This window comes from Manduca sexta, chromosome 26 (genome assembly GCF_014839805.1).
Source record: "Manduca sexta isolate Smith_Timp_Sample1 chromosome 26, JHU_Msex_v1.0, whole genome shotgun sequence".
Lineage (NCBI taxonomy): Eukaryota > Metazoa > Arthropoda > Insecta > Lepidoptera > Sphingidae > Manduca > Manduca sexta.
In genome coordinates, this window is record NC_051140.1 from 7,028,036 (window position 1) to 7,042,772 (window position 14,737).

The window sequence follows — 14,737 nt, forward strand, 5'->3', positions numbered from 1 at the left end:
TTCGCTATTCGCTAACACTTAATGCCTTTTATCCTTGAAGGACACGCAGAGACGTATCTAGCGTACCCACTTCTCGCCAGTCTTAATTCAGTGCTAAGAGGTGATAGGAGTCCAATAGCACAATAGACCCGTGAAGGCACGTGACAAATTCGTGGAATGGAGCCCTTCTCCTGTGCAAAATCCAGCGACCATTTGTTTGGTCGCAATAAAAGCATAGTTATTCTGTTTTTAAACGCTATAATATGTAAAATAGCCTGAACATCAAGCCTGCACACCAGCCGGCCTAGCATGCGCACGACGACAAAATTTTGTCGACACTTTTTCTCGTGATTTTGTCGTTTATCTCTATATGTCTACCGACACTAACATGCGCGCTCATTTTCTCGACTTGTCACGAGAAAAGTAGAGAAAAATTAATGTTTTATTAATCTGTGGTATTTTTGTCTACAAACCCTAACATGAGCAAATAATTTTATCGTTTTTGACACTCGTAAACGAGATATTTGTCTTCTTTGATATTGTACGAAGAGATAAACCGAGAAAATTATCAATTTAATTTATTCGTTAAAACGCGATGGTGGTATCTTACTATAGTAAAATAATATCGGTATACGACAAACGAGAGGCGTGTAAAGTGGAAAGAAGACATATTATACTTAATTGATTTATGATATCCCTTTGCTACAAAACGAATGGCATTGTATATTAAAGAAAAGTTTGCTCCCGATTTGGAGTCTCAAGCCAAAGGCATAGCCGTCCGTTTAAAGGTAATTGAATATATTTATTACATACTTAATTACATAAGTAGCTGAGTTTAATATCAATTGAAGTATTTTGATTTATAGATAATGGAATCATTTTTATTTTTTTAGGTGAGACTCGTGAATTTTACGTGCAAGGTATGTTAGGGCTCTTAGATTGTACCCATATAAAAATATTACCTCCTAATGAGCCACAAAGTGCACAATATCAAAAAATGAGGAAGGATGCCTGCAACACCAAGGTTCAACTGGTAATGTACTATTAATTAATTATTAGAGTTAATAGAAATAAAAAATGAATGTACTTTGAGAAATATCTTCACAATTAATACATAGCGTGATACCTTTCATAAAAATGAAATTAGTGTTCCAACTAATGAGGTAATAAGAACTATTTAATCAGATTAATTGCAGTTTTAATTTTGTTTATTTTAATACTACAAATACAAATGAGTAACTTGTTTTACCATAATGTTTTGCAAAACTAGTACCTATATGTTACCAAAAATGTCACATTATGGATTCAAACAGCAAAACTCTTAATGTGAATGCCAGGTATCGGAGAAGATACTATTACTATGCAACTTAACAATATGAACAAACAATTTCTTGCTTTTATTTCTTTATTAAAAACTTCATTTACACTGATTGTATACTGATGGACTTAACAATAATGGATATATGGTTATACACTGTTTCAAATAGTTGTTTGACTATATTATTTTACCACTGGTACAACTTCACATTATATTACTATTGTTAAGTAACTGTAGGTAATGCAGTATTTTATGTTACAGTGTTCCAATGGAGGAAACTATTATAAATGACCATCATATGTGAGAAGAACCTGTACAATTATCAGTACCTGCAAGTGTCTCACAAGCAGGATGACCTCAATTATAATAAATAGATATTTTCCTATGTAAATAATGTATATTTTATTATATTCATATTTTAAATATCAACATAGTTTTCATTATTACAACAAAATCTTCTACACAAATTTAGGCAACAATAGAATATTTCATAATAACTTGTTATACAACAAATTTCCTACTATTACTGTAATGAAATACTATGAACACTTACAAGAAACAGAAATTGCACTCTCAAGTAATTGCTGCAGTTTACTTATAATATTAATTTCCTAAACCAACAGAACAAGAACACAAAAAAACAGAACAGAACCAAATTTCCTAACATACAGATGTTTTATCTAGTGTATAAATAAAGATACCTAACGAAATATATATACATGATATTAAGTATTTAAAAATGTAGTTTTTCTTAAAAAACTGGTTATAAAAGTACATATTTTCATTAAAGTATTAAGTTCAAACCGAGCAACTAAAAACTGTTTTGGGAGTAGTATTTGGTAAGCTCTTCAACATGGTGTTGACTGCTGGGCTGGGGACATTCCAATGAATGTAGAGGCACTTGATTCACGGAACTAAAACAAAAAGAAAATATATACTTACTTCATATTTTAATAAACACTAATACTAAAAAACATCAATTACCATCGAATAAGAACAAACTTGAGCTTTGTGGCTGCAAAGTTCAACTTACAACATTGGTGTTTTGCTAATAAGGTTATTGTTTCACTATACTTACATCAATTGGGTATTTTGTGAGGCCCAAAGTCACAGCCATCTCCTTCCCGATTGGACTACTGATTCCATTAGGCATTATGGTACATCGTTCTCACGGCGGGGCGTAGTCACCCGAGGTAAAGTCCGGCTTGGGCACCATATACTCGTACAAATAATTGTCTTATTAGATTTTATTTGATTTGTGTCTTGTTACTTCGTACTCCAAAATAGGGCGGAGCTGTTATTTTGTTTTAGAATCCTTATTATATTGTACAATATTATTATTAATTTTGAATTTGTTTACTTATTTACGTTTTTATTTACATTATGCTCTTTGTTATGACATAAACTGTCACATAAAACGTCAAAAACCCTAATTGGATCATAGATCTATAAAAATTGAATGAACTAAAACCATTGTAGCTATATTAGAAAATAAAATGTTTAGAATATATATTTCAATGGGCAACATCGGTTTGTCTTCACGAGTAAACTTATGTCTTCAACGAGGAATTTGTCGATCGTGGTGCGCATGTTAGAGAAAACGAGATATTTATCGACATCGACAATTTGTCTACTCTCGTTCTCGAGATATCTCGTGATGCGCATGCTAGGCCGGCAGGGCCCGGAGGTATGTTGGTCCTCTTCCTCTCGGGTCGGGAGCCCTCTGAAGCCGGAGCCTGTGACATTTCCCTCATACCCTTCCTATAATTCCTATACTTACGCCTTAGTTACGCCCCTGCTGGGGACGAGTCTATTTGGTGACAAATTCCAGACAGTATTTACGGTCGTAATCTAGCTTAAGCTATAACCAAAGAGAATATAATCACTACGTGCTATAACTGAAGGGACTTTATGGCAGCTTGAGAAACTAGCGACGTCAGAGTCTCTGAGGCAAAGAAAATTATAATATGTATGGAAACTCTGAGGGTTAAAGCCTGAATTATTCGATTTCAAAAAGAGGTAAAAACGGTCTATCTTTTAGGCTGGGCTTGTACATCAGGAATTGCATTCTGAAGCTGAAAAAGAAATAATAGTTTCATTTTTTTTAATTCTGAGGTATTATAACGTAATTGCCTCACCGTTGCCTTATGCCTTATAGGCCAAGCGAAACGAGCGAGGCCGCGAGTAATGTATAGTTAAGTAATAAAAAAGAAAAGTTTTCTTTGCGAAATGTGCACTCATTATTTTAAAATAAATAAAATTGAGTAAAACGGAATGAGTTCCGGATCTAAATCCAGAATTCTTGCCATCAACATTTTTTCCAGATGTACTTATCTTAAAAAATTAAGAAACATTTATATTTCATTATTATTCACTCAAGATTTTTTTTCGAAAAAGACCTCAAGTAAACTTATTATATTCAGCCCCCCACTATACCACATTACCACCTAAATCTTGTATACCTACAAAATACAAACTTTATCCAATTTTTAAATGTGAAAACACTGCTTTGAAACCTGTACTCAGCAATGACATTTGCCCTGTTGTCAAAAAAATGTCAGCCAACAAGGAAAGTAACCTTGTTCAGGCTTACATCGAATTAAATAAATTCTGCCAGAATGGTGACTATGATAGAGCCTTAAAAGCTTCAGGAAAAAGTAAGTAATCTGTTCAAATAATGTTTTTTTTTTCATTTTCAACAATTACTAACAAAAATAAATTAAATGTTAACCCTCGTTTGTCACACCTAATTTCCATATTTCCTCTTTTACCTAGGGTTAATTATGTCCAATAAGCCTTTATAAATATATTTCCTGTATCCTCATTGAAAGACATTGAATATTTAATACAAAATAGGTGTTTTCCAAAATTTCCAAATAAAAATAAGACTAATAAGTTAGAAGAATAAGTTTTCCAAATAAGACAAATTGCCCATAAATTTTGTGTCCCGTTTCGCGACTATAGAAGTCCATCCCGTTTATTATGTTCAGTTTTTAAGATATCGTATGTTTGCATTATACTAATAAGATAATATTTTTAACAATACCCTGTATTTTGACTTTATAGAGTTATCCAACTAAGTCCATCTTTACACATCCATTTAATTTACTTTATTATTGGTAAATATTTATACATTTATAAATTATAGATGCAGATTTACAAAGAAAAAATCTAGAAATATTGTGCAGCAATATTTAAAGAATTATTCTACATACTAAAACCTATGAAGTGTACTGTGACATATGTTTCCAATAGCAAAATAAAATTTATACAGTAAACCCTGATTGTGTAATATAACATATCTCCCAAGACTTATTATGTACAGCCAACAATGTTCAACACTATAATGCAAATAACTTACATCATAAAGTAGTGTAATATTTTTGCAGTTCTCCAAATAGCTCCCACTGAGCAAAAAGCATTCCACTGCAAAGTGATATGCCACATCCAGCTGCATAACTTCAAGGAAGCGCTCACTGCCCTCACAAGTTCTAAAAATGCAGCACTCGCAGCTGATCTGCATTTTGAAAAGGCGTACACCCAGTACCGTCTTAACATGCCAAAGGATGCTTTGCAGACTGTTGACAAAGCACCAGAGTTGACACCAGCTTTGAAAGAACTAAGGTGATTATATAATTTGTTTTATTGTCTTAAATAAAATAAATAAAGAATAATGATTACATATTATAATTTTGAGATGAATTATGTAGAATAACAATTTATTTTGCAGAGCTCAAATCTTGTATCGTTTAGAGCAGTATCAGGAATGTTACAATCTTTACCGTGACTTAGTGAAGAACACCACTGATGAATATGAAGATGAGAGGAAGGCAAACATGGCCGCCGTTGTTGCCAACTTGGCAGCTCTTAATCCGGTAAATTTGAGCATTCACAACATTACTTATGTAGTTTAAGCAATTTTCTAAAACACATAAAAGTAATTTTTTTTTGCATAATGTTTTGAGATTCTGATTTACAATAAAAAAAACTTAGGCTAAAATTAAAATACTATTAAATGAAATAATAAATTCATAGTTGGTAATCAACATTTTATAAATAGCATGTTTACACATTGTATATATAAGCTAATCAATATAGAAAGGTGCTATCAAATATTTTCTTCCATTTCTAGACATCAGAGCTGCCTCAATTTGACGACAATACATACGAACTGGCCTACAACGCCGGCAGTACAATGGCCATGCGCGGCAAGTACAATGAAGCCCTTGGCATGTTGAAAAGAGCAGAACAAGCTTGCTCTGAAAGTGTGATTGATGATGGAGGCACTGAAGAGGAAGCAAAGGAAGAAGCTGCTATTATAAGGTAAATATAATTTCTCTACCAGAAGTAATAAAAAAGTTAAATGGATTGTATTATAGGTGCCATTGATCCATGTATAAAAAGGCATTTTAAAGAGCTTAAAATGATTAAACTTTACGCAGTTCTGACTGCCTTTTGACATAGTAGCAAGATGCTATTTAAATTAAAAGCATTATAATACACACCATTGGCAAAAACATAATTATTTTACAGGGTCCAACAGGCTTACTGTCTCCAACAAATGGGCAAAGAAAAAGAAGCGGTTACTATCTATCAGAATGTTTTGAAAGACAAGCCAAGTGATCAAGCATTGATTGCCATCGCTAGCAACAACATTGTTGTCATTAATAGGTAAGTTAATTATATTAAAAAATATCTTCCATCAATAGTGAGCATTACATAAAGATATTCAGTCTAGCCTCACTTAATGTCTAATTGTCTAAAAGTACTAGTTACATAACCTTAATTATAATTTATAAGTTTCCCTCAAAGTAGCTATTAGAAATAATCTGATTTTCCATATAGCAAGTATTTAAAACCAATCAGGCTTTTTTGACTATTGGCTGTATCATTTATTCCATAATTATTTATTACAGAGATGGAAATGTTTTCGATTCTCGCAAGCGCATGAAGGCAGCTACTGCAGATGGTTTGGAGCACAAGTTGAACTCAAGACAACGTTCAGCCATTGCCTACAATCAAGCATTGCTTGCCATCTATTCTAATCAGGTATAAATAATACTACTTTATACTTAGATTATTTTGCATGTTTGGATTTTTATGTTTTATCACACAGGCAAACAATTTATTATCGCGCAAGTACTTGTACCTTACTTAGATATTATGACTATTTTCTTTTGAAAAAATCTACCAAAAGTTTAATGAAATTTATCTTACACAAATATGCTATTTCAACTAACTTAATATTTTATTCGTTTTTCCTTGTCAAATAGCCCGATTTCTGCAAGCAATGCTGCGTGAAACTAGTAAAAGAGTTCGGTGACGAGCGGCGCGCCGCTTTGATTGAAGCTTCGTCTTTGGCCAAGGAAGGCAAGAAAGATCAGGCCGTGGCGTTGCTGCTTAAACATGGTGGCAATTTGCAGTTCGCAGCCGTGCAAATATTGCTTTCCCAAGTAAGTTATGATAAGGAAAATTATTGTTTAAAAGTGTTCCACTAATAAAGCAATTTCTAATACTATTGAGAGGACACAAAATTCTGATGTAAAGTATTCATATTATTACATAGTTTTTACTCAAGATATTTTCTTGTTATTACAGCAACTAAATGTTGCGAGTGCCTAAAGCATTCAATCAAAAGTCTGGTGTGTTTGTATAAGCCGACTCTTGTTAAGCTAACAAACATAAGTCAGGTCCAAAAAAAAATAAAGCATCCGAATAACTTTTTACATGAAAACCATTCTATTCCATAAATCAATTTAGAACTTACCAATATCATAAATATTTACATTAATATTTGTCTTTTAGGGCGATAAGAAAGCAGCAGTGAAACTTCTAGAAGAGAGTGAGTTCAAGTACCGTCCAGGTGTGGTTGGAGTGTTGTGTACACTGATGAGTGCTGATAATGAATTGGGCAGAGCTTCTCAACTATTCACAGACGTTTATGAACATTACAAAAAAGACGAGGTATGTTAATTTGTAGTCGTAACGTAAGACATATTTTTAATTTGATGTTTAAATTTAAAATTGCTCATATTTTGTGAGAATTATATATCAAACAGACATATGATGTGAGAAATTACATTTGCTATGAAGATTGCTGTAAATGAAGGTTGGTAATAGTTAATCATTAGTGATCAGCTTAATTTCTCTACTTTGCTGTTAAGATGTTTTATATGACCTTTATGAAATTATATATTTTGATGATTTCTTATATTTACGCGAATGTCAGACATTAAAATAAAACTATTTTGCGGATTTTATTGCGGTTTTTATATTATAATTTTCTCTCATTAAACTGAATTAGAATCCGAAAATTAGTTTAATTTCAATGTCTAACATTCGCGTGAACATAAGAAATCATTATAAACTGAATTAGTTTTTTTTTTTCAAATATTTGTAATGTGTGCAGCAACTGATGTCGCTACGCGCAGTTTGGCGCGCAGCTGCGGCGGCGCACGCGCGTGCTGGCCGCTCGAGCGAAGCGGCCGCCGCGCACGAGGCGCTCGCACGTGCCGAGCCCGCCGACAAGCGCAGCCTGGCGCGCCTCGTCAAGGCGCTCGCTCCCGCCGATCCTCGCCGCGCTGCGGAACTCGCCGCAGGACTGCCGCCCATCCATGAGATCGAGGTTGGTAACTCTCGCATTTTTCAGAATGATTAGTAACTACTGTGGCTGTACACTTCAGAATGATTGACAACTTCATAATTTTTGTGTCCTAAATGTTGTTTAGACTGTGAAATTTCACTATTTTTCTTCATAACAAAGCAAAAAATACAGTCGGAATATGTTTTTATACAATAACTGTTCACTTACATCAAAAGGTAATTATATATGATTCTAGAGTAAAATCGACATCGATGCGCTGGAGTCGTCTAAATGGATGATGGGTGCTAAAGTAGTTAAGAAGACTGTTCAGAGCAAGCAGGAACAATCGCCCGGGTAAGCGCCACATGCTAGCTTCAATCTTTAATAAACTAAACATAATTTAACCCAACATATATGCGAGTTTTTTGTGGTCTAATAAGATTTTTATACGTTCAATAAAAACCTTTTTATTGTTTTATAATGCAGAACGCCCGGCTCGGAGTTGCTCCAGAAGAAGAAACAAAAGCGTAGGCGCAAGACCAAGCTGCCGCCAAACGCGGATCTCTCCAAGCCCCCGGATCCAGAAAGGTAAACATGCGGCCTCCGATAATTTCAACACCTGTAAATGTTCAAAAAAAAATTTCTGAGTATGTGAGGTGTCATGGACGGTTAAAAAATGTAATCGAGTTTATCTAGACACTTGCTCTGTCACTTGAGGTCCAAAATTTTAATGATACACTTTGATTCCCTTAATAAAGCAAGGTATAATTATATTTCTAACGCTAAGGTTTTACCGAATTTAAAACTTTTTCAGATGGTTACCGAAATACGAACGTACGGCGTACAGAAAGCGTCGCGGTGTAAGGCGTGACGTCATCAAGGGCAGCCAGGGAATGTCTACAACCGCCACTGACCAATAGTACGTACACACAACTAAACTTAGTAGATTGTCAACTTTTATGAATAATAATTCAACATCAACAATTTAGTGACACAAAGAACCAAACATAACTAAATTGCGGATATTGTGTACAAACCTTTTAGATAATAATTCAGAATTGATTTGCACTATAAAATGGGCATAAAACACGGGGAAAGGCAGAAATTAGATTCCATATCCTCATATTTATAACAATATTTGGCCTAAACAAATTTATTTTCTAAAAAAATCTGAAATTATAAATACTCATTATGTGCCTTTGCAACTAAAAGTATTTTAAATGTTTGTATTTAATTTCAGTGACATGAGTAAACAACAAACTACTCCGTCATCCGCTGCTTCAGCCAAGAGCCCTCGCGTCGAATCCAAGCAGACGGAGAGCGCGTGGCAACGCAAGCAACAACAGAAGAAGAAAGGAAAAGGTCGCAAGTGGTAGACACATATGGCAATAAACAATTTATATATCAGTAAAGTTTTTTATTCACAACTTTCAAGATACCTACCATAACTATCATCATCAGCCCTGTATTATATACTATCCCACTGTTAGGCACGGACCTCCTCTACTACTGAGAGGGATTAGGTCTTAGTCCACCACACTGGCCTAGTGAGGATTGGTGGACTTCATACACCCTCGAAATTCATATAGAGAATTTCTCAGGTATGCAGGTTTCCTCACGATGTTTTCCTTCACGGTTAAAGTAAACGATAATTCACAAAAAATACATAATTTTTTAGAAAAGTCAGAGGTGTGTGCCCTTGTAATTTGAACCTGCGGACATTCGTCTCGGCAGTCCGTTCCACAACCAACTAGGCTATCGCCGCTATTTTACCATAACTATATTATGCAATTTTAGCCATGATAAATAATGGTATTTTTTCTTTCTCTTTTAGCCTCAAATGAATATATAAGCGTTAAAAACCAAATGTATGATTTTCAACATTATTCATGTTACGGAATGCCTCCTTGTTAACCATACCAAACATACAATCACAAGTATTCATTAATTTTTACTTCTATTCCTTGATCATGTGCCAATATAGTGGGCATATGCTGACTGCTAATACGTAAACCAGAGCTTAACACTGATCAAAGTAGAATTTAGAATGCTTGGCAATGCAAATAGTGTAGGTACTGGTTTAATTTGCATTGAAACAATGATCGCTTAGTGTAAGCTTTTGAGAATATGTGTATATTAAGTAGCTTTGTAGAGATATTCTGTTGCCTCTAGTTAGTAGTATTATACAGAATAAATAATATACTACTTGGGAGCCATTTGTTTTCAGTATAGAGCATCTATTTGCTTTAACTTTACAGTTAAGACCATAAATTAAGCCATAGAAAATCAGTCTCAATTCGCAGATAGTCAACTTAAATATTTAAATATATAATTTTATTCTTCTGCACTGATTCCCTATACAAACTTAAATATGCCAAATCTTACACTCCATGCTTTTTTATTCACATATTTATATATTATTATGTGCTTTGGTTACAATATAGTATATCAGTGAGAAATTATCACTGCAAAAACCGAAAAATAGAAAGAAGAGAAACCAATACATAAGCAATAAGTCATTTATTATTAAAAACAATAATTTTAGATCTAATTATCTCTTAGAATTTTTCCTCTTGGATTTACCAGGCCTTTGATTCTTTTTCTTGCTGTTTGGTTTAAATGACTTGTTTTTGAAATTACTTGGTCTCTTAGATGAACTGTTGAATCCATCCATATTGTTAGAAGATTCTCTTGTGTTCAATTTAGAACCTTTCTTTTTACCACCAAAGCCAAATTTCTTATCTTTCATGGACCGTTTTTTGGAGATTTTATTTTGTGGACCACCCTTTCCTTTATTATTTTTATTTTTATTGTCATCTAAGAAATCTAAATCAGATGATTTTCCTTTTCTGACTCGTTTTAACTGTTCTAACATCTGTTTTTTCTCAGAAGCTTGTTTCAGTTTTGTGTCAATCTGTAATATCAAAATTGTTGTTAATTATTGGAAATTTTGGAACTAATTATAATTATAAGTAACATGTTTAGGTTTAATTGTAATCTATACATAAAATAAAATACAATTTACAATAAATAAGATTAATGGTAAATACTATACCTGCACACGTTTGGCAATCTTTTTCTGTTCTCTAAGTTGTCTCACTTTCTCTATGCGCGCCTGAGCTGCCTGTTTTGCCATGAGATTCTTGCGAACCTTCTGCATGTGTTCATCAGTTTTAGCCATCTCTGCAAAGTAGTCATCTGGCCTGAAACAAAAGAATGTGAAAGACATTACTCAGTGAAATGGTTATTGCGCAACTTGTAAAATTCAAAATGGCTCAAAAACTTATTGCATAATTTCAAGTAATATTCCATAGATGAGGCTGCCTCTTTAATTATTTAATTTTGTGACTTATTTGACAATTTTATTTATACAGTTTAAACTGTAATATGGACATTGACCAGACCATTTCATATGGCTTCTATAAACAATACTGCATAAAGCATTATGCATGTAGACTGGTTTGCAAACAAAATGGCAATAAAATAGGTGTTAAATATGAAAAAATCTATACACTCTCATTAGGTGTCAATATATTCAAGATCGAAATATCGCAGAGAAATTGAGTAATAACATGGCAAATAATAAAATAAATCCTTGTCATTATGGCTTCTTCCATTACAATAAGTATTAAAATAGGAGTTTGGCTTAGTTATAAAATAGTATGATTGGTGTTATAGTTGATAAAATATGAGAATATCAGTCACTTTAGCAGATATTTCTTTTTCCATTATGGTAATATATAGTTTGTTTACATAGGTTTTTATTTAGACCTTTGGAGGAAACCACACCATTAAATCAAAGACTAAATATATCTGCTTATAGTTTAGTCTATGCATATTTTTGCAAGTTCCAATTACTTGGTGGACATTCTTGATCTTTATATGTTTTATCAATATTCCCACAACACATATTGTATTACAGAGAAATTTAGATATTGAAAATGTGTATTACCTTCGTGTGGGCAATCCGAGCTCCTTCAATTTCTTTATACCCTCAAGAACGGCAGCTTGGGCTTGGCGGTGAATGAGATTTTCACGTTTAAACTCATTGAGTACTGGGTCTTCAGCAGGATCATAAACTTTAGCACCTTTGCTGTTTTCTTTAATGTTTCTGAAAAATGGTGTCTGATTAAACAATAACCAAAAAGGAAAGTGATTATTAAAAATTCTTTATAACAATATTAATAATATTTTATATTGACTTAGATCTGATTAGCATATTGAGATTAAAATGTGTAGATTTCACATAAAATAGTTTGTGTGTCCTGCCTATTTATTATATTTTATCTGTGCAGAACCTACCCTATTCAGATTTGTTTCATAATAAAACAGATCGTGCGTATAATAGCTCTAATAGTAATAAGTTACACTGAAATAACAAGACAGTGATATTATTGTTGTTTACAAAAGTTGTAGTACATCGACCGTCACTTACTTTCGCCTTTGTACCGTTTCCTGAATCTGTAATGCTACGTCTGGAGCCATAGGTGCAACCGTTGTCACAAGGTCTAATGTCTCCACCCATGGCAATTTTAATTTAAACTCTGTTAACTTGCTTTTTAAGTCTGCAACATTATTCACATATTTCTTTTCGACTTTTTCTATTTCCTCGTTGAGACCCGGTTTGATTAAACCTTTAGCAAAAGCCTCTTGCAACTAGAAAAAACGAGAACGCTTTCATAACAACAAACATAAAAATATTGTGTACAACTGTTAGAAAAATGAATTTATATTGCTCACCTCTTCATCTGAATCTACCTCAGTGTCACTATCGTTCAGTACAAAATCGCTCATGGTTTTTATGAAGCAACGTAAATATAATTCACAAATCACACACGATGTAAAACACTATTCCAAACATAACCTCAATTTTAATTGAAAGAACCTCTCTGGAGAACGTGTGCCTGACGGGCGACGATTGACAGTTGATACAGTGTTGCCAACTCGGATTTTAAAAAATACGTAGCCCTATCAGAAAATTACGTAGATATAACAAAAGTTGCTTATGATTTTTTTTTTGGTTTGATTTACTCCTTAAAGAGAAGGCAAAGGCTATCAGCCACACAGCCTAAGTTGCTTATGAATAGTTCGTAGTACATCTACGTTTTTTTTTTCTAAGTGAAATGAAGAGAGTAGGTTAGGTAAAACTGAATAAAACGACAATTTGTACGACCCTAAAAGTAGCAGACAGCTGACAAATAACACTTTGGTTAGAGATATCTCCGCAAATAAAAGTAATATTCCACATTCCAGAAACCGATACGTATAATCGTTGGTTTTAACATTATCTATACGTGGTAAACCATAAAAACAAATTGCGAAAAATCATTTTTGAAACAAAAAAACCCACATCTAGTATTTTTTTAAATTAGTATTCAGTCTTTATTATTATTTTCAGGTAAATTAAATTTATACATATTTTTATTAAAACGTTATATAACAAGACAAATTCTCCTGCAATAGCTCTCTGCTCAATCAATGGATAAACATGGGGTCTTCGTCGTCGCCAGTTTTAATTTTTTTGGGATAGATAGTACAAAGCAGCAATAATTAATACACTCCCCATTTTGGTCGTCATCTGTACAGTAAGGCGGTCAGTACAATACTGAATTCTGAAACGAGCCACGCTGAGCCTCAGCACTGACAAACTACGCGCTGAGCTATGAGCGCTGACGGTGAGCGTGAGACTAAAATCAGCCTTTGAGTAACGATGGCGGATAACGAGGCGAGTGTGCGTTAGTATGAAATGGAACGTTTATTTACTTTTTTTCGCAAAAGTAGGAAACTTTGTCCATTCAGCCTTTTAAGATATATTATTTTGCAAATTTGTACAATTGATAGAAAATAAGTAGATTCTCGGACTTAAGTACGTATGTTTCCAGGAAAGGCTGAAAACAAGACGTAGAGTTGGCAACGTTCTGTTGATAGCACAGACTGCTACAACATTATAAAAAGTGATTTTGTTTCTCTTTGAGATTGACATTCTCGTTATGTTAAAATTGTAAATAATTATAAATTTTATTCATTTCACTTTCTGAGTGGGTCAAACCAAATCATAAACGTAACCTAATTTAACATCTTCAAACACGAATAATTTATTTTATGCTGAAAGAAAATACCTAAAAGTATTTCGAATCTGATTTTAGCGCAAACTCGTACCTACTACATTGCATCAGTGCATTTATCGAGGCGCGCCGCAATTGATTTTATCTTATGGCACTAGATATTACTTTTTTGAGCAGTTCTTTCCGCAAATTACTATATAGGGACGAAAAAATTTGGGACGACACAATGTTGCCAGTTTGATTTTTGTAAAATAAATTATACAGGCAATATACTCCTTATACCATTTTCAGAGCGAATCATATTACATACATAGGAGTTACACAACAGTATTTATACAATAGTATTTCAATAACCTCTAGAATTTCACTAGTTTATTTAATAATATTTGATTTGTTTACAGAGCACCTACAGGAGGTATTCATTGGATTTTTTCTCATAAGCAAACACAGTTAAATTTCATGGGAATGACGACCGAAGGAATATAAAAATAGAAACTTGATACCGATAAACCGATTCAGAAAATAATAAAGTTTGCCTTTAGTGAACGTGGATGTCATGCCATATGAAACCAATAACTTTTATTTATGGTTTACCGGTTTTCTCTATGATTCTACACATATAAAAAATAAAACAATAGTGCTTTATGAATTCTAGGCATAGATAAACCTGAAATCAAATTCATTACTTTATATTATATTATATATTTAAAAGACTTTCAAAGAAACTTTAAGTTATTTTAAAAATAATAAATTTTCAATTAATAAATATTAATGTTCTTCATTTTATATAAT

The 14,737-nt window shown here is 33.2% G+C and overlaps 2 protein-coding genes across 2 annotated transcripts; one reads left to right on the top strand and one right to left on the bottom strand.

The window, feature by feature from the left end:
- Positions 1–3,760: 3,760 nt before the first annotated feature.
- Positions 3,761–9,287, top strand: LOC115450703 (signal recognition particle subunit SRP72). Its single transcript, XM_037443531.1, has 13 exons — positions 3,761–3,954; positions 4,687–4,921; positions 5,028–5,172; positions 5,430–5,620; positions 5,831–5,968; positions 6,214–6,346; positions 6,571–6,750; positions 7,103–7,261; positions 7,707–7,922; positions 8,137–8,234; positions 8,367–8,468; positions 8,695–8,799; positions 9,121–9,287. Exons 1-13 carry the CDS (start codon positions 3,852–3,854, stop codon positions 9,254–9,256), a joined length of 1,941 nt encoding a protein of 646 aa, XP_037299428.1. The 5' UTR covers positions 3,761–3,851; the 3' UTR covers positions 9,257–9,287.
- A 1,098-nt stretch (positions 9,288–10,385) lies between these two features.
- Positions 10,386–12,871, bottom strand: LOC115450702 (probable rRNA-processing protein EBP2 homolog). Its single transcript, XM_030178781.2, has 5 exons — positions 12,621–12,871; positions 12,316–12,536; positions 11,833–11,991; positions 10,936–11,083; positions 10,386–10,794 (listed from the first exon to the last, which is right to left on the bottom strand). The coding sequence occupies exons 1-5, from the start codon at positions 12,672–12,674 to the stop codon at positions 10,432–10,434; spliced, it is 945 nt and encodes a 314-aa protein (XP_030034641.2). The 5' UTR covers positions 12,675–12,871; the 3' UTR covers positions 10,386–10,431.
- Between the last annotated feature and the right edge of the window lie 1,866 nt (positions 12,872–14,737).